Source organism: Talpa occidentalis, unplaced genomic scaffold (assembly GCF_014898055.3).
Source record: "Talpa occidentalis isolate TD23 unplaced genomic scaffold, MPIMG_talOcc4v2.1 talOcc4.3, whole genome shotgun sequence".
Classification (NCBI taxonomy): domain Eukaryota; kingdom Metazoa; phylum Chordata; class Mammalia; order Eulipotyphla; family Talpidae; genus Talpa; species Talpa occidentalis.
Window position 1 is genome coordinate 149,500,055 of NW_023603184.1, and position 20,021 is coordinate 149,520,075.

Sequence of the window (20,021 nt, forward strand, 5' to 3'; positions counted from 1 at the left end):
TTTGCCTAGAATTGTCTGGCACGCGGGAGCCGAGGTTGTTCTGAGCACAGTTCAGCCAGTGCCGGTCTCCTGGGGACTGGGAGCGGCTCAGTCTGGGGGTGGCCTTGAGGGACAAGTGCGTGAAAAGATGGTGCTTTTCAGTTTTATTTTCACAACCAGGCTGTGGGTGAACATTGGGGGGTGTGAGCACCCAGCATCGTCTCTGGGTCCATTCTGCTTGAAGCTTTTGGGGGAGCCACGCCCCTAGTCTGATCCAGATGGCCCCATGCTCTTTGCGTTCGGCTGGGAAGGCGTCTAGGAGGCGCCCGTCGGCAGGACAGGTTCCCTCTAAGGAAAATCCAGGCACTCACAGACGAATGGCTCATTCAAGTCTCAAAATGCTACACTCTGGGCAGAGGCCCAGTCAGGATAGTCTGGAAAACCACAGAAGACCACAGAACCGGTCATCTCTACCAACCCTGCACTGACCCACTTCGCTGGTGGTCTCCAGACACCCGGTGGCAGAGGTCAGCAGGCGACGGTGTGGCGTCCTTGGCCACCTGCCCCGATGCCGTAGGAGGTTGAGTCTGGGGAAATCTGCCTACCTCCTGCCTCTGGGTTTTGTTACCGTTGAGTGTCTCCCGTTACCGGCCACCACATCGCGTCTGCACTACTGTGACGTCGCCTGCAGCCCTCTCCGCCCAGGACCCACGAGAAGGGCCGGGCCCAACAAGCTGTCGTTTTGAGACACTTTTCGAGAAAGGCTCAAGTGCTTCTCAACAGCGGGGCCTCTGCACCTGCGCCCGCCAGGCCCCGCCCGATGCAGGGCCTGTCTGCGGGAAGGAAGCAGGCGTGCTTCTGGGGCTGTAGTAGATGTTCCTCTGGCAAGGTTTCTCCCTGGGTTTCTACGGGTGGAGGCTGGGCGTGCAGGAGCACTTGGGCTGCCAGGGACGAGGCCGGAAGACGCCCACTGTCCCTGCCGCAGGTGTGATGGTGCCCTGGGCCTGGGCCACCACCCTGCCGGGGAGGGCGCATCTGCTCCCCCCGCGTGTGCTCAGGCCCCTTCCAACCAGGTGGCGCATTTGAAGGTGGACCTCGAGAAGCCGGCCTGCAGGTACCCACTCTGGAAATGTGAAGAAAGAGCCTGTGGCTAGGGGAGGGGGTGCCCGCTGGTCCGTCAGCCTCAGTGCGGCTGGGATTTCCACCAGCATCTCTCGGCAAACCGAGGCTCCTGGAGCCCGCTAGCCTCCTGAGGAGGGGCGCAGGTGTCAGTTACGCCCCAAGATGAGTGCCCAGAAGACCCAGGGCTCTTGATTCTTCTTTCTTCCTCAGGATGCTGCGAGCAAGCGAAATCACCCCCGTGTGACCCAGGCTAGGTGCAGCGGGGCCGCTTGGGTGCAGGGGAGGCTCCGAGCAGGGCAACCACCTGCTCGGGACGTGGAGGTCGATGCTGAAACCCAGAGTCCAGGCGACCCAGGACACGCCGGCCGCCCTCGCTCCAGGACCGGCCAGCGTCACGCTCCCCCACCTCCACCGGCGTTTGCCGAGGTGCCCCGGCCGCCTCAGGAGGCGGGGAGGCCAGCGGCCGCCTCCTGCTCTGTGCTCGGGTTTCTCTGCAAAGCTCTGTGTCCACGGCCCTTTAGAAAGCCCCGGTGCTTCGCTCTCTGGGGACGGGGAGTGACGGGGGAGCGTCTCCTGGCTCTGTGACCCCGCGGATCACATCACAGTCCGGACGGGCGAAGGGCAGCCCGTTCTGTGAACGTAAATGTGAGCCTCAGGGAGCACCTTGATAGAAAGATGGAGGGATAATGAGAAAGAGCGCGGCCCTCGGGCTTCACCGCGCGGCACCGCCGCCCATCCATCTTCCGCGTCCGGGGCAGCCGTCGAGGGCTCAGCGAAATTCCTGCTGACGAAGGCGTGTGCGGCGGGTCCGCGGCCAGAAGCTGGATCCTGGCGCCGGGCAAGCCAAGGACTTCGCGGTGCCCGTCCAGGACGGCTCCCCTGGGCCTCCCCATGAGGACACACCCCCCCGCCGACAGGTCTGGGATTGTCCCCTCCGCGTGGGCGGGTGTCCCCCACCTGCGGTCCGGCCGGACGCTGTGCTGCTGCCTTTTCTCACTGGTGCAGGCGGCCTTGCCCCCTGGACGTCCTGCCCTGATGGGGGCGTCCCGCTCCTCTGAGCCTTTGACTCTGGACGTCGAAGTCTCTCTGCGCCTTTCCATGTCAGAGTGAAACTCACGCTCGAAAGTGTCAGCAGAATGCTGGTTTCAGGACGTTTCTAGTTGCAAAATCAGACAGAAATCCACTCCCTTTCAATGCGCTGCCCGCACACAGCGGCCTTCTCCCTGGGGACGGGGCTCCTGGGAGCCTGCCAGTCTGTGCCACCTCCCACGTCTGCTGAGGGTCCCGGGCTCTCGAGGCTGGGGCCACGGAGTGACGCGTGGGCATGTCTGCGGTTCCCTACACCGTGGCGGAAGGCAGACAGACAAGTGCAGATCCCTGGTTTCCAGATGGAGGCCCTTTGGAGTCAAAGGACAACCCGCCAGCCGAGCAGACAGCCCTCCCTTCCTTACCGAGAGGGAGGCCGTTGCCATGAAGTCCCGCGGTGCGGGCTCACCCATGACTGCGACCGCTCGGCTGGCAGCTGACCTCTGCTCTCTGTCCCCCGGCGGCGGCCTGGCTGCTTCTGGCTCCGCTGTCTGTCCTGCAGATGTCCACTCCAGTCCCCATGCAGGAGGCCCGCCACCCTCCCAAGGGGGCTCAGCTCTCCTCTGGGCATCTTCCAGAGACTCCGCTGCTCTGTCTTATGAGGCCTAGTGGCAGAGGAGGCCTGCCCCGGGCCTGCCTGTCCACGTCAGTGCCCCACTGGTGGTGCCGCTCACTGGTCAGTACCTGTGAATCCAGGCCCGTGGCTCCCTTGCTCTCAGGATGCCCGGGTGCCAGCCTCGCCCTGGATGTCTGGCTCTTCTTTCAACATGCCAGGGAGGTGGGGACCGAGGATAGTAGCCACGACACATAACTAGAGCTCCCCAAGTGAGCACGGGCCTGCGCCAGCGCGGGGAGAAGGCCCCATGTTCTCGAAAGGCACAAAGCCTGCAAACGTGCTGGGAGCCGCCCTCCCAAAAGCCCGCGTGCAGGTAGATGAGGCTGCCTAGGTGTTGGCGCACAAAGATCTGGGGTCTGGCAACAGGCGAGCACCTCGTTCCAGCTCTGGGTCACCTGTTCTGGGAAGTGGGAATGGACTCTGGGCCGGCCTCACAGGCTGTGCTCCTCCTTCTGAGCCTGGAGCTCTGGGGGGCAGGAAGAAATCCCATGTCTGTCTGCTCTCTTGGGGCTAACAGGATAAAAACCCTTTACACCGGGCTCCGGAGAGGCTCCAGCGAGGTTCTGAAGCTCCCGCCCTGCGGTCTGCAGGCCTGTTTGGGGGCCCGGCCTCATGTCCCCTTACTCTGTGGGGCCGTTTCTCTGCTCTCTTGGCTCGTTTCACGGCCCAGTTCTCCCATAAGCCAGACACCCCTGGGCCTGCCCCCAACGCGTCCCCGAGTCTAGTGCTGTCTTATCTGGTGGAGAACGAGGCGCAGTTAGCCAGGAGCTCACCTGCCCGCCCCCCAGCCTCTGCCTGATGCCGCCGTGAGCGGGGCGTGCGGGTGTCTCTGGGGCACGAGGTTTTCATGGGAGATCACTGCATGGGGGAACCGCGGAGACCCCAGTTGAACGACACTGCCGGAGTCCAGGCCTGAGCTGAGTGGACTGTGGGGGAGCAACAGCCCGAATGATGGTCAGGAGGCTGCCCACCCTGCCCCTCAAGCCCCTCGATGGGGCGGGAGTGCCGGCCCTGGCTGCTTCGGGCGACCTGGGACTGTTTTCAGCTTTCCCCCCTGGTCTCAGATGCTGCAATGAAGCGTTTCTCCCGTGTCTCAGACGCACGATGGCGCTGCCACGGGGCATCAGCATTTCCAGGGAGCAGCTACTTTTCTTAGGGAAGAAACAGCTGCAGAGAACCCCGTATCCTGGGCACGTAACACAAATCCGCGACTCTTTATCAAAGTCTTATTCCTGCCTAAGGAGTCCTTGTTTATTTTCTGCAGCCCGCAGGGTTTGGAAAGTGTTTGTGATTCGCAAACGAGGCCTGGGGCTGGCCGGCCCGCTCCGGGGAGAGCAGAGCAGGCCGCAGCTCGTCCTGGGCCCAGAGCTCACACTGCCCACTCGTGAGGTCCCACCTCACCTATTTGCTGCTGTGGAAAAATCCTTCTCCCATCTTGCTCCAGTAGATTAAAACTAGGCAGCGTGTGCGTGCACTCCCGTGGATGCTGGGGGGCCCGCGTGGCTGCAGCCGAGTCCTGGGCTCCGGCAGAGCGCGGGTCTCGCCAGCCTGGCGCCTCCCTTTGCCCCCACCCACCGTGTTGGCCCCGGTGTTGCTGACCAGGCTGGGGATCCAGGGTGACCACCGAGCCCGCCGTCTCCTCCCCGGCAGAAGTCGCCGCGCAGAACCCCCTGTGGGAGCCGTGGACGTAGGGGGTGGTGAGGGAATGTTCCTTCGCTGCCACTAAGAAATTGAATTTCATTATTATATTTTATAAATATTTTCCTCTATGGCTCATCACCTGATTGCCCGCTTGTTGCTAAGGTCCTGCCGGCCGGGGGAGGTGGCGGTGGCCGCTTCTTCTCAGGTGTGCCTGTGCCCCGACGGAAACCCATCAAGGTGCGATTTATGTTCATTAAGTGCTTGTCAAAACTGAAAAATTTTCTAATCAACAGCAATCTAGCTGCGGCCCCCTCAATGGCTGGGAGGGCCGCCTCTGCGCACCGGCTGTTTGCCTGTTACAACTCTAGGCTAAAAATCCGCTGATGATTACATTAGGCTAAGCTGCGAAGTAAATGAACCATGTCTTATTTAGGTGCCACTAGCTTCAGTGTAGTCCTGCCCCGCAGGGCACTTGATAGCGTTTTATGGCTTTAAAATTAGTGTAGCTTCCCATTTGCTGCAGGGCGCTGCATGTTATGCCTTTGAACTCAATAAGCAAAGGGAAGGGGGCCTTTTGTTTTTTCCCCCTTATTTTTCTCCCTTGCATTTTAGCAATTTCGTTTTGCATCTTTTCCAGACGGCATTTTGCAATAAAAATGTCTGACGACCCTGTGCATGCCTCCCCCACCAAAAAAAAAAAAAGCCACAGAGGAGGAGGAGAAGGAACTGGAGAAGAAGTAAAAAATGTCACGCAGTTCTAGAGGACACATTTTTTCCCCCTTTGCTGCAAAGTGAGAAATAGCTTTGCCGGCGTCCCTGACGGCTTATCACGTCAGCATCGCTGCCGCCACTGGGAACCGCGGCCTGCGCTCAGGAAGTGCCCACGTAAGATCGCGGGGCACGCACCTCGGGGTTTATTGGCCAAGGGTATTAAGAGCCCCATTTGTTGCGAGCCTTGTCCCCTTTGTGGGCCTTTTCTCAGATGCTGTTTCAGGGAATCGTCACAGCCATCCCCGAGGCAAGAACTGCTTCCGCTTCTCTTTGCAAGACGTGAAAGTGGGGCCCAGGATGATACATCACATGAAAGTGGGGCCCAGGATGATACATCACGTGCCCCCCAAAGGGTGCGATGGGATGCAGATGCCCTCACTGCCCAGGACGGAGGCTTCCAGCTCTGTCTTCCAGACTTTCGTTGGTGTTGCAGCAGGGAAGGGATGGTCACCAGAGAGGCCACCGCTAGTCGGGGGAATGGACGTGGTGTGGGCAGAGCGGAGCAGCTCCTGTCCAGGCAGCGAGGAGATGAGCGGTGAGAATCCCAAGCAGGTCTAGTGCAAGTTTAGCAAAGGGAAGTGCTTAAATGTTCTAATGGGCAAAACTAAAAACACGGGGATTTTTCTGTGCTCTCCGGAGCCAGCGGCAGAAGAGGAAGCACAGCGCTCGTTAGCGCCTGCCCGGGTCAGCGTGCACGCACGTCTGTCTTAAAAATCTGTTGCTTTAAAGTGCTGTGGATGTAGCCGAGAAATCTGAAGTTTTTAAAGCGCTCGGGCTGGATCTGAGGGGTGATGGTGAGCGCTCCCATATAACTCAAAACCCCCGACAGCTCGGTACCGGTCCAGTTGTTTCAAGCCAGATTTAATTACTAAGATACTCGCGTCGCCACGGAATAGTGCTGCCTCCGTGACGTTCTTTGTGGTGAAATTTCACTCACGCTTGCTTTGGGGAGAACCCGCGGTGGCTGGGAAGACGGGGTCGTTTTCATCTCCGACACATTCATTTCGTAGAGGCTAGGTTTGAACACGCATGGGTTACAACTGGGTAATATTCAATTTCACCTAAAATGAGAAAAATCTTTCTTGCAGCGTAAAGCTCAATAGACTAGGTCAATCAAGGCAGACACGATCAAGAGGCACGAGGTATATTCATAATTCAATTTGGAGTTTGCTATTTGGGTTTCTATTATAATGACCTGTTCCCCTGGGCTGACGTTGGCCTCAGGCCCACACGGGGTACACGCCGGCCCCTGCACGGGCAGCTGGAGAGCGAGCCCTGGAGTGGGGCCCAGTTCTCCGACGTCACTAAGGGTGGCCCGGGCACCCCACCCCACCCCGCCCCGCCTGCTCTTCGACCACGTCTCTGCGGTGGCCCAGCCCTACTAAACACTTGGGAAGAGTCTGTCCTAACCGACGCCTCGCCTCGGGCCCCTTTGCGAGTCCCTGCCTCCCTCAATGGCCACTGCACAGTGGACTGTGGCTCCGGAAGTCCAGCCCTGGGCACTGTGGACTGTCTCGGGCAGCAGATGATTCCCACTGGGGTTTCCCTGTTGAGGCCGCCTCCCCCCACGCTGCTGTGACTAGCGAGCTTCATGGGAAGGGGAAACTGTCCCCTTGGGGTTATGTGAGCCAAATGGACGTGACTGGGTGGTTTCCAGGGTTCCTCGGCGCCGGGGGCTGTGTGTGAGGCACCCTTCCCTGCTCGTGGAGGCTGGGAGTGGACGGCGTCATGCAAGTCTTTTGGGCCAGTTTCCTTTGAGACGAGCGGCCGAGGGCCGTGGGGCAGCAGCGCCTCGCACGGTGGCTTCTCTGCACGCTTGTTTAGAGCCCTGGGCAAAGGGTCCTCAAAGCCCTGGGCTAAGTGTCTCCTGCCCGCCTGGGCCTCGGCCAGCATCCTCCTCTCCATCCTCCCGAGGCCGCCGCCTGGACCGTGCAGGCCTCTTTTCAGCAAACCTGTCTCTTTCGGGGCCGCTCTTCTCGGCCCGCTTGTGTCTGTGCACGCGTCCTTTGCTCTCGTCTCCCTTTTTATAATAAACCTGCCCTTTTGGATATAAAAGAAAAAAAAAAGAACTTACACAAACGACTATTCCTCTTGCTCCTCTTTGAACCCGGACGTTCGAGAAGTGGAGTGAAAATAGGGACGAGCGTGTCTCTCCTCCCACAGGAGACGCCCGGTCCCGAGGCCATTTGTCATGTCTCTGCCGAGCTCCGGCTCCCGGCGCAGCTCACACAGAGGGGACAGTAAGCGAGACGGTGGCTGCGGGACCCCCTGCTCTTCCTAAAAATGAGTGAGGCTCCAAAAACTTCATTGAGGAACCCAAAAGAGCGGTTGTTTCGGTGACTCGTATGTGCTCTTACTTCTGTTAGCAATTGACTGAGACAGATTTTAAATGAAAACTGAGATTCCCAATATTCCTGTAGTTCCCTTAAAACAATAATAAATCACCCTTGACGCCATAGTATCACACACATAGCATTTTAATAAAAAATACATTTTCCAAAACAAAAGGGTCCCGAGAAGTGTAGCCTCGTTCTCCTTTCCCCAAAAGTCTCTGACGTCTGGTTTAGTAAAAAGATCGTCTCTGTTCAGTCTGTGGTGACAAGTTCATTTGGTTAAAGTCTGTGAAGAAACTGTCGCCTCGTGGCCACTGCAGGTCCTTGTGGATGTTCGCAGATACTCCACCAAAAACTGGCGCCTGATAGTTTCTCCAAGCTCAGGATGCAGCGCAGCATCTGAAATCATGGCCCTAAGCTGCTCTGCTGCACCGGAAGCCAGTGACTGTCTTGCGCCTTGGAAGGTCTTTCCTCCGTGATTCAACCCCAAAATACTGTTTAACAGAGGTTTGCAGTGTCCAAATGGGGACACTGTTCATCATATAGAGCCCCCAAATCATGCCAGAAAAAAAATCCAAGAATTTGGAAGGCGTCAGGCCTTTGGTGAGAGACACAAGTTTTCCAAACTCTCGGCTGTCCCTGGGAAGTGCTGGTCTTACTGGCCGCAGTTGCTGTCAGCTGTTGTCCTGGCAGTCCTCACTTCATTCATTTTCAAGAAAATATCCGCCAACTGCCCGAGACGGAATAGCCATAGTTAATGTCTGACATAGTCATTCTTGGAGGAACAAGGTGGTCCGGGCAAAACGGGGGCTAGTTCGGCTGCCACTGACACAGCTGCTGGCATGCGTCTCTGCAGGCCCAGCCTGGGCGTGCGGCACACTCTGATCACGTCCTCCCCCCGAAGATTAAAAGATATACTGAAGGGCTGGAATTTTTTTTTATCAGTAGCTTTGTTGGGTTTGCCTATTATTTTTTGTTTATATTTTAAAGCAGCAGCTGTTATTTCGTCTTTTGTCTGTTTGGGGGTGAAGTGGAGCTGTTCTCCTTTGTTTGCGTTCTCAGTACCTCCTAGCACAGCCTGGAGCCCCGTCTGTGCTGGGGCGTCCTCCCCCACCATCACTTTTGCACAAATTGCTTCAGAACAAATGTCCACGTGCTGAGAAAGGCAAACAGTGTGTTAGAGTTGTTTTGAAAATAGTGTTGAACTTGTGAACCACAGTAGGGTGTCGGGACCACACTTGGAGGGCTGCTGAGCTAGATTATGCAAGGAGGAACCCCGGTTAGCCCGGCCCTGGGCACAGACCAAGAAACTCACAGTGCATCGTAACGGTGATCTCACTTTGACAGATACTACCTCCTGCTAGAAAGCGTCTGATTCCTCCACCTTCATATGCAATTAGAAACCAGAATTTTCTGGGAAACACTAATTGGAACAAAGGTTTCTATTTGTCTATTTGTTTTCCATCATCTAATTATGGAATTGAAGGTCGATCTCAACAGGATGTGGGAAACTGGAGTGACTGGATCGCGCTGTCTGTACCTGGGGATTATAGATGCTGCGGTTCCGAGGGTCCAGCTCGGAGATGCCAGTCCTATCCCTCACGTTTCAGCTTGGCTGTAAGATCCTGTTGACTGCATTAGGTGCCCGTACGAACACACGAGGCAAACCATCCTTCACCAGACAGCCAAAGGTAACATCGGATGCAAGGCGATGCGAATCAATATAGTAAGAGTATTTTTAGGGACCGTTGATGGATTGCTGTATTTTGAGCTCAACTCCCAGTGCCAAATGCCCCAGAGCTGACAAAGATGAAGTCACCATTTACTGAGAACATCCATACGGGCCACTGCGCAGGGGAGGGGGCTCAGGATGCCCCGACCAGACCTCCGCTCCTCTTCCGTTGCCGTTTTGGGGAGCACGTCGTCTGTGTTTTTTAGCGGCCTCCGCAGCATTTTGACGAGGTCTTTCTCCCGCCCCCCACCCCCGCCAGGCGGAGCCCACTGGCAGGTAGTGCTTGACCTCCGGTCCCGGCTGCCCACTCCGGTGAGCTTGTAGGACAACACTGTGTAACAGGAATCAATTAATTTCAAGTATCGGGAGGGATCCGGCACGCCGGGCGCTAATGACTCCCCGGCCCTCGCAGAAGGCGGCCCCCCAGAAGGTGGGAGCCCGCTCTGCGGCACTTCTGTCAGCAAGCTGAAGCCGGGGGTCCCTGACACAGCTCTCAATTGCTAGCAGGTTTCTCTCATTGCACCTCATTTGCATGTGGGACATCAATTAGCATGTTTGTTGAGGCTAATTGAATGAAACTCAATCATAGCTCTTAATTGCTTGACTATGTGAAAAGAAATCACATTAATGCAGCTAATTAAGTGTACGGCAATAGATGCAACATAATTAGGAGCGAAATGTAAAAAACAAGGGGTGGCAAAGGTGCGGGGGCAGCCCGCGCGCGCAGGGCTGCCGACACTTTTGGGCGCGGGCCCTCTGCTTGGAAAAATAATCCGCAGGATGAGCGTGGACAACTTGAGAAGAAAAATGCAAATAGGTTTGCAATTACTACTTTTTCAAGCTGTTGAGGGGCAGGAGATGGCACCTCTGGGGGACCTGGCTCTTGAGTGGGCCTCGGGGACTTGTTAAGTGCTGTTTAAAAGTACTTGGTTTTGAATTACCCTCATGCCTTGTTAAAGGGTTTTTCCCTTTTATCTTCCATCAGCATTTTCTACCAGGAACACAGAGAGGGTAGTATCTGGAGCATTTGCATATCAAAATCAAGCCCGCAGTCTTTATTTCACCCAGCGAGGTCCCTTCCTCAGCCCCAGCCACTGCTCAGCCCACTTCTGAGCGGGGGACACTGTTGGGTGGGGGTCGCTTTAGTTCCTCGAGTGCCGAGCAGGCAGAGATGAAAGGATGGATTCTTTCAAAACCAGAAAACTCAGCGTCCTTTCTCTGAGGAGAAGCAGAAGCCGGGGACTCACGTGTCTCTGCATTCCACCTGGCTCCGAAGCACCGCCGCGAAGGCTTTCATGGATTGGGAGGTGCATTTTGTAAAGTTTGTAAAAATACAAGAATTGCCAATTTGATATTGCGGTTTTTTTAGAACTAGTCCTTCTGAAGTTCTGGCGCCTAACTCGGGCAAGAAAACAGCCGGCTCACGCTGCGCTCAAGATGGATGTGTCCCTCGCTGCTTTCAGATGCAGAACAGACACTTGGTACATCTCTATAATAATTTTAAATAAAATATCCTGGTTATTGTATGTTAAAACATGCCTATTAGAAGAGCCCATGCTGAGGCTTAGTCACTATCTGATTAGCCTCATTTTAGAGCCCATAAGCAATAAATGCTCAATTACACTCCTGTTATTGTATTTTAATTTGTTAAGAATTGGCATTAAAGAAGAAAGTTATAGCAAGTTGATATTTTTAAAGGAGTAACTATGCAAGAAGGAATTCATTACTCACCAGCCTTAACTTTGGTTTTGAAAGTTGGGTTTGCATATTGTCGGTGGATGTTAGTGGGAGTGGATGGAAGATGCTTAAGAACAACCTTTTATTTTATGACCTTGACCTGCACTAACCATGATCACTTCCTTCATGTGCTTGTCGTGGCCCACCTTCTGCTAAGTGAGCGTGGTTCCTCTATTTCCACCAGGAGGCCTAGCCCAACTCTCACTGAAGGACACTTGGTCTTTGTTCCATGTCCTTCCAAAACCACTTTTCACAGTCAGTTATGTTTGGGGAGTTCTCAGGCACCGTCACTGCTGGATGGAATCTTTGAGGCACAGGAAGTCAAATTTCCTAATCCTACCCTTCCCCAAACCCATAACTCTCCCACGATGACCAGAGGACAACTGAGCTCTTTGGGGAGATGAGCACCGCAGCCAGCCTAGGGCGCCTGGGACAGGTCACTGTCTCTGCTCCCAGCTTCCCCGGCTGACGGCGCAAGTGCCCATCGGTCTCTGGGTGGTTTATCTAGGCCCCATCTCACCCCCCCTTGAAGGGTGTCTGAATTGGCCCCCACTGCAGGGGTAGCCGCTGAGCCTTCCCCCATTGGTCTTCAATTCCCTGGTCCTCCTACTTCTAGCCTCTGCTTTTTGAAATTTTTTCTGCACCAAGAATGGACCACCCCAGAAGAAGAAGTGGTCTCTAGGCACACCGCGGAATACTATTCACCGGTTGTCAAGAAAGGTGAAGTCTTGCCGTTTCCACCAACATGGATGAGCCCTAAGGGGATTTTGCTAAGGGAGACAAATCAAAAGGAGAAAAACGGGTATCATGTGCTTTCACTTGCTTGCAGAATGTAGAGGGAGGAAAAAAGCAGTCAGAACACAAACAATCCCATAGACTCCGGCGAGTCTGGTTGGGCGAGTGGTGGTTACCGGAGCGGGAGGAGGGACTGGGCGGGGGTCAGCCGCGGGGAATGGCGACTAAACGTCCCGTGGTGCGTGTGGGCGGTCAAGGTACCGTGCAGGAGTGAGAGGCTGCACACCTGAGACTTAGAGTGGTAGACCCATGTTACCTCGACGAACAAAAAAACCTGGAACTTAAAGTGGCCATTTGAGGTCTGTCCTTTTAAGATGTCACTGGGGACCCTGAAGCGTCTTTTCCTCCTCGGGGGTGCTTGATGACCTGCTAGGTGTCCGGTTGACGCTGCAGCCGTGGGGTGCTGCTTGAGCCCACAGCTGGTGAGCCACAGCTCTCGGGCCGTGGCAGTAGGGTTCCATCCCTTGCTCTGCCGCTCGAGTATCGCAGCTGCAGTGTTGGCGTGGACTGGCGGGGGCTTCGCAGCAGCCGTCCGGGGGCACAGAGGCCGAGAGCGCTGGAGCTGCATGCCCGTGGTGCCGGGAGCTGAGCTGCCTACGTGGACAGAGGGGCGGGGCCGGGTTGCTGTATGCAAGTGAGGTTTCCCATCAGTGCAGATCTGACTGCTTGAAAGTTTGTCAAGCCGTGATTGGCCAAATCTCTCTCCTGGGCATGGGTGCCCCTGTGGCCCCATCTTCTGGGCCATGGACACGTCCATCTGTGGACACGTCTGTGTGTCTCAACCTGGCCAGGGGCTTGGCCATGCCTGGGACCACACCCGTGCCGGTCCCGTCTCTGCTTGGTGATTCCCAAGACTGGGGTGCCTCCAGCGCACCACTGTCCCCATCACACTGTCCCCCCGGGCGTGGCCTGCGCACCCGTGGAGAGCCTTCTGTTGAGGAGTTGCCCGTCCTCTCGCTCGGCCTGGGCTGGCCCCGCCTCTCATTGCTGAGGTCGTGGGGCGAGGTCTCTGCGCTGGACACTCAGGGCCTGTCCTCGGCCTCCCCTGCCCCCCACCGCCCACGCCGTCAAGAGAATTCATGTTCGACTCGCTTCCCTGCAGCTGGAGTCCTGTACTTCGGTTCCTTTCTCTGCAGCTCTTCTTATCGCTCAGTGTCTTCTCGTTGACAAGCCGGCGGCCGCGTCTCCAGCCTGTGCCTGCCGGCGTCCGCCGTGTCCTGCTCTCCCCACCACGCCTCTCCGTGCCCCCGGGGCTTCCTCGCACCGCCCCCTTTTCTCGGCCAGGCTGGGGCCTCCAGCCCTTGCACTCTGCTTCTAGAACTTGGTCTGGTCTCTCTGCCTCGGTTGGCTCCTCTGCTCGGCCGTCACAAGCGGACCGTGCGTGTTTCCTGCCTCCCGGGGGCCCGGGCGGGCCACGCACTGGTTTGTGCTGTGGTTCTTCTAAAATGACAGGGACCTGAACCGATTCCTTAATTCTAAATACAAATTACTTTTGTTCACTTAATATTATTTTTAAAAAAAAATCGTCAAGATTCCATCCAAGAAGATCTGTTTGTCCCAGTTCTTGCTTGCTTTAGAGCACTTGCCGTGCCGTTTGCCCAGGAGTGATGTCGGCAGTGCGCTTGTGCTGGGTGGTGTCAGTGGCGTGTTTCCAAGGACAGGGGCTTCTTACCCCCCAGGGTACATTACAGGATCACTAACCCCCAACGCTCCAGCAGGCCCCCGCCTCCCCCAGCCCCGCCACCAGCCAGCTGGGCGTTACTTACTCCAGACTGAGTTGTTGAGTTGTTAGGTGATTTGCAAAGAGCTTTGCTGTCCACCTGGCCTTCCCACGGCCCCCTGGGAGCTGCCATTCACCTCCAGTGAGTAGAAACAGATGCTTCCTCTGAGCCAGGGAGCCGCTAGGAGAAACCTGAGCAGCAGTCAGTGCACCTTCCTCCTCAACTTCCCCGCTGCCATCCCAGGAGCACCGCCCGCCTTCAGCACGTGGGCCAGCCCCGCAGGGCCTTCTGGGTCCTTCAGGAGGTGCTGGGCCTTTTACTCAGTGTCTTCACCTGCGTTGCCCCCAGGCAGCTTCCATCTGATCTAGATGCTTGATGCTCCAGGAACTTGACCCAAAACTTCCAGCAGAGCCTCGACTCTTACTGTGGCATTGAATACGCAGTCACTGGAAATAGTTCCCCGGCTGGTTGCGAGTTCCCCTTGATGGAAGGTTCTAGGCGTGTCCTTGGGTCCCCAGGGCCTGGGTTTGCTCAGGGCACATGGGCAGAGCCCTGATTCCAACGCAACGATGTCACCAGACTGGACCAATCAGAGCATCCTTATTTTTAAAGCACTCGCCGCCATGGGGGGCCGGGGACACCAGCCGTGATGTCTGCCAGAACCATGTGTCCTGGACCCCATCCTCTTTCTAACCTCTCCTGCCCTTTGACATTTCCCACAGGATTACATGCAGAACGTGCACGGTAAAGAGATCGATCTTTTGAGAACCACTGTGAAAGTGCCAGGGAAGAGGCCGCCCCGCGCCACGTCGGCCTGCGCGCCCATCTCCAGCCCTAAAGCCAACGGCCTGTCCAAGGACATGAGCAGTTTACACATCTCCCCGAATTCAGGTGAGCTCCCGCCACGCGCCCGCACACGTCGGGGGAGGCGGCGCTGCTGGGGCGGGGCCCTCCGGGGCTCTTTCGATCCAGTGTAGCTTGCGGCCGTGTGTTGGGGAAGCCGCGTCTCTGATGTGTCGGGTCCTCTGCTCCAGGGGTTCTGTGAGGCCCCAGCCATCCTGCACATGGGGCCTCAGCTGCCCGAGCGGGACCCACAGGTCCTCCCTGAGCTGGGTGTGTGAAAGCTGTTCTGCCTGAGAGGGAAGGGCCTTTCCAAAGAGAAACATTCATTGCTGGAGTCTCAAGGCCGGTATTGACAGATTTGTAGGGACTGAGTATCTAGAACTGGAGAAGACATTTGGAGCAAGATTTCAAGGGGGCTGCTGGGCCTGCGGACATTTAAATCCTCTCGTTTTATGCGTTACCTGCTGTGTCATTCTTCACACGACTTCAGCGTGCCTTCCTCTCTGGCGAGGAGACTCTTTCTGTTCAGGATCAGGGGGAGTGAGTGTTGGCTCAGAATCAGGTGTGTTTAGAAATCCCCAGCCTCTGGCCACCGGCAGCTGCTCCCAGTGGCTTCTGTGTAGGCGCCTTTGGGGCAGGGTGTTCTGTCCAGCCGCCCGCGCTGCTCATCAGAGAAAGGCGCTGAGGACCGCTCAGTCCCAACCAGCTGGCTGCTGGAGCGTCTGCACCCTTCGCGCATTTTAGCTGTTTTCTCCAGCAAAAAAGCCCCTTTCTTCTCCCCAACCTCCATCCCAGCCTCTCAGCATCCATCCCTGTCCTGCAGTCATCTCTCGCGTGTGCCCCCACGGCAGCCCTTTTCTGAAATGCCCTGTGCTTCGAAAGAGATGATGTCTGCGGCGGAGCGATGTTGGTTGGTGAACACGGGGTGATGAAAAGGAGTCAGGGTCTGGGGTCCACCAGCCGGGTCCATTCGCCACCTGGGGTGGCAGGGCCGGAGGCAGCCAGCCCACCAGTGCTCGGCTGCCCGTCGGACTGGTCTGGCCTGCCTGCCGGCGACACAGATGTGGGGGCCGCAGAGAGAACACGCGACGGGCGGAGGCTCGGCCCGTCCGGCAGACTCGTCGCCGGTGGTCGAAACAGCCTGGGCTTTCCGCTAGCGAGACCGCGTCGTCCAGGAAGTCGATGGGCTGCTGCCCTGCGGCTCTTGTGACCGACGGGCCTTCCTCCGAGACACACGGAGCTCCCTTTGCAAGGCAGAGTGTGGACACTGGGGGGCGAGAAAGGAAGTTCCCAAGGGGGGATGAAATGCCGACAGTGAATGGAAACTGACGTCTTTGTTCCTTGATCCGCTGACATCTCTCTGCGCGCCTGTTCTTTACCGGAACTGCGTGCGCTGCTGGTCCCGAACCTGTGTCTTCCAGAACCTACACGGGGCATCTTATAACCGATGGATGCTCTGTTTCTTCTCCTGGCCCATCCGCACATGGCTACTCACTTGCTCACCTGCTGGTGCCAGCCCACAAGGCTCACGGGCTGTCTGGTGTGCGTTTCTGATGGGTGTTGGGCCCTGGGGTGGAGAAGAGGAGCCGAGGTTCCCCGCGCCCCTCAGCTGGGGAGAGATCAGCGGGGAGTAGATGCCATTCAGCGTAGCAGCCACAGCAGGGCGCCGAGGGTCCTCTGTAGGGCACCAAGGGCCCCCCATAGATGTGGTCAGCTCTGCCTGGAGGTGGGGCGTGGCTTCGGGCCAGGGCTCCGCGGGCGATGAGATAACAGGATTCTGCCAGGCGTGTGGAGGGCCCGGCCTGCTGATTTGAAGCTGCTGCGTGTGTGACATTTGGGGTTTCAACTTGTTCATCTTCAGACTTGTCATCTCTCGTGCTCAACTGCCCCTGGTCCGAAGGAACCATAATGTCTGATAAACAGAAACTGCACAGCACCCAGTAACCCCTCGCACACCGCGGCGTAGGTGGTGGTGGGGGCCGAGGGGCGGTGAGTGCCCTCTGAGGCCTGGCGATGCCTTGTTCGCTCTCCTAAGTCCCGGCACCGGGCGATGGGCGAGTTGTGGCACCATGCAGAGGTCCTCCCGCGCTGTGCCCTCGGTCACTGCAGCGTGTCCTTCCTGCCCTGGCTCAGTCCCCACGAAGGGAGCCTGGCTGGTCCCCCTTTTCTCTGGATCACAAGGTGGGAGGTGGCGGTGACCTGGGCAGCTCCTCTGGCCCCTGGTGCCCTGTCGGTCAGCCAGTGCAAACCCCAAGCTCTGTGACTGAGCCATGGGGGTGCTGTGAGCGGAGGCCACTTTATTAAAACATTGTGAAAATTTAATTTACATTGGCCTCATCTAAAACAGAAAATTAATCTATAAAATGATACTCTCTTTCTTGTTTAAGAAATTAAGGCTTTGGGGGGATTTGAGTTTTATAATTTAAATTACTCTTTGAAAATTGAGTTTGCTCCATGGTTCATAGAATGCTCTGTCACATGAAGAATTCCAGCACAGCCCATTTAATTTGAAGTAAACTGATGCTACTTTTGAGTGATGGACTTTGAGCTAAAAATAGGTATTAGCTATTTTAGAGCTATTTGCCAAAGCACTTAACAAGCTGCTTAATCTCCTCTCTTGACTCATTTGAATTCTGTTTGGTTTTAGAGCTCTGGATTGCAGTGGGATGTTTGTTTCTTTTGATGCTTCCTGTTATTTCTTACACGTTTTCGTATCTCGGTGCCATTGGATTAGGTTAATGTTTTGTGCCTTCCTTCCCAGTCCCTGTTCCGTTCCCATAGACCGGATACAAGATGTGCTGAAATCTTTGTAACACTTCATATCGCCTTCGAATAAGAAGCCATGGTGACCGAGAGCCCCATTCAGTCATTGGGAATAAGCGTTTCTAAGATTCTCGATACATATTTCCAACTTGATCTCTAGAAAGATTGTGTATAAAATATCCTTCCATCCATCAAATGAGCACCCATTTCACCCACACGCACCCAGTACCATGGTGGCTATCGTTGCTAGACTCTGCTCATCTGATAAGCAATACAAATACCTAGTGCTTTGTTTTTCTGAATTTCGTCAGTTGCTAGTGAGACCGAACGTGTTATGTGTGCACTGGTCATACAGGTTTCTTGTGCTGCAATTTCAATGCCCATTTTTGCGCTAGGTGCTTTTTTTTCTTATTGATACTTAAGAACTCTTTGTTTATTAAGGATACTAAAACTTTAATATATTTTAATTAATACGAGGATATTAGCACTCTTTAATATATCAGTAGTTTATCTGCTTATAAATTTTTGGCCTTATTTACTGTAGAAGTTTCTCTCTTTTTAATAATAACCAAACTGCAGATCTTGTGTTTCTGTCTTCTACCTTTAATATTTAGAAAATCCTGAAAGCAGATCACATGTCATAGGTATGTATTTCTGAGTTTTATTAGTGTTTCTTTTACCCTTTTTTTAGACCCATTATCCATCCTTAATTTGTTGGGTCTATATATTTGATAAGAAATGTAATTGAACTTTTTTTTTTAAGATTTATTTATTTATGCACACAAGAACTGGGTATAAGCCAGAGTTGTAGGGGGTGAGAGGATTCACCAGAGACAGTGGGGAGCAGAACAGGCAGACTGACTGAAACACACTGCTGAGGGGAGCAGCAGGCAAGTCAGGAGAGGTCTGCTGCGCCATATGGGCAGTTCCTTGGCTGGGGATCAAACTCGTGCTGCAGTGGCTGCAGACAGCTTTGTAGGTTGCATCTTAACCCCTTGCGCTACCAGGGAGACCCACTAATTGAACTTTTAACTCAAGTGATAACTGTCCTTCCTCTCTCTACTGTTCATTCTGCTGGCACTTGTATTGCGCTGCTAACTTGTTGAATCAAATTGGCTTTGTTTTTAGATCTGACTCTGCTGCATTGACCAACTGTCTCCACATTGCCTTACCTTGTGGATTTACTGCATTGTCTTAGATTTATGACTCAGTTTATATCTGAGCGTAGCACAATTTATTATTACTCTTAATCCTCCCGTTTTCTCCTGGTCATTCTACCCATTCATTTTCCCGATGAACCTCAGAATAATCAGAAACCTTCTCTTCCCTGAAAATAATCCCAATGTGACTCTAATTGGGATTGCTTTTAACCTATTTATTGTTTGTGGAGGAACAGACATCTATTAATAAATTTATTTATTACAATAAGTTATTTATGTATAATATTACTAGATTATTGATTTTTTTTAAGATTTATTTATTCATGCATAGTAGAACCAGGGTATAGGCCAGATGTGCAGGAGGGTGAGAGGATTCACCAGAGACAGAGCGGGGAACAGAACAGGCAGACTGACTGAAATACACTGCTGAGGGGAGCAGCAGGTGGGACAGGAGAGGTCTGCCGCCCCATGTGGGTATCTCCCTGGCAGGCCAGGATCGAACCCACGCTGCAGAGGCTGCGGACAGCTCACAGCACTGCGCTCAACCCCCTGCATCACCAGGGAAGCCGTTTATTAATTTTTTAATAAATTAAATTATTAATTTATTATTATGGAACATAATTCTTCTCCAGTGTATTCACATTTATTTCATATCCCTAGTAAAGTTTAATACTTTTTACTTGTAGATCCTATATGTGTCTTGTTAAAACATTCTGTTGGTTTGTAATTTTTGGTGAATTGTGAGGATAATATTTTTTGCAAGGGTGAGAGGGTATTGGCTTTTATATCATCTGAATGATAAGAAATAAGAAGGCTCCTGTGTCTGTTATTTTTTATATCCAGCCTTCTTTCTTACTGAACTCTTACTAGTTTGACTAGTTATTTGGATGCATCTCTTGATTTTCTAGTACACAACCATAATGCCTTCCGTACTTCAAGCAGCCTGATGCCCAGCTGTGGGTCATTGTTGACTTGTAACCATTTTAAACCAAACCAATTCAGTGATTTGGTCATCCGTTCGCTTTGCCTCCTGTGCCATTTATTTAGCATCACTATAGAGCCTGCCGTGTGCTCAGCCCGATGAGTGCTCTGGAGATTCAGGGGGAGGGTTGCAGGACCCTCCTCTAAGGAAGGGCCTTCCCTCCAGTTGGGGTGAAGTCGGAAGATAAACAAACACACAAATGAGACCGTCAAGGCTGGAAATAAATGCTCAAGGGCAATTGGTTAAAATTACTGTTGAGAAAGTAGCCTGTGTCCATCCTCGTGTTGGGGTGAGACTCAGCAGTGCTGGGGAGCTGCCCACATCCCAGACATTCAGAGGCTGGAAACGTGGCGCTTGTGATGTCAGGGTTTGCCATGGGCTTGGGGAGAAGAGGAAACTCACAACGATCCACACGCGCCTCACATCTGCTCACAGGTTGCCCAGAGAACCCCTTCACCCACCGAATCAACCCACATGCTTTTTTTTTATGAAATCAAGGTGTCTGTGGAAAATAGCAGTGAAAGTGTGGAGGACCCAGGTAAACAAAAAGGATGAGTTGACTTTAGAAAAAAAGAATTTAAGAGGAAACTACAGCTACTCTCATCAGAAAGATTTAAGAGGCCAGTTATTATAGCCATAAAAATGAAACAAACAGAAGATTATATGAAGCCAAAGAAAGAGTTCTTAGAGATTATAGGAAAAAAAGGAAAAAAAAATAAAAATTCAGTAGAGGAGTTAAA

At 54.1% G+C, this 20,021-nt stretch overlaps 1 protein-coding gene across 3 annotated transcripts in view; it reads left to right on the plus strand.

Annotated features, from left to right (window-relative positions):
* Window positions 1–20,021, plus strand: part of AGAP1 (ArfGAP with GTPase domain, ankyrin repeat and PH domain 1) — a 357,631-nt gene that overhangs the window by 214,383 nt on the left and 123,227 nt on the right. For all 3 annotated transcript variants that reach the window (XM_054700176.1, XM_054700177.1, XM_037522170.2), the window contains exon 11: window positions 14,256–14,424. In XM_054700176.1, coding sequence (XP_054556151.1) covers window positions 14,256–14,424 — 169 coding nt within the window. The remainder of the gene's footprint in view (window positions 1–14,255; window positions 14,425–20,021) is intronic.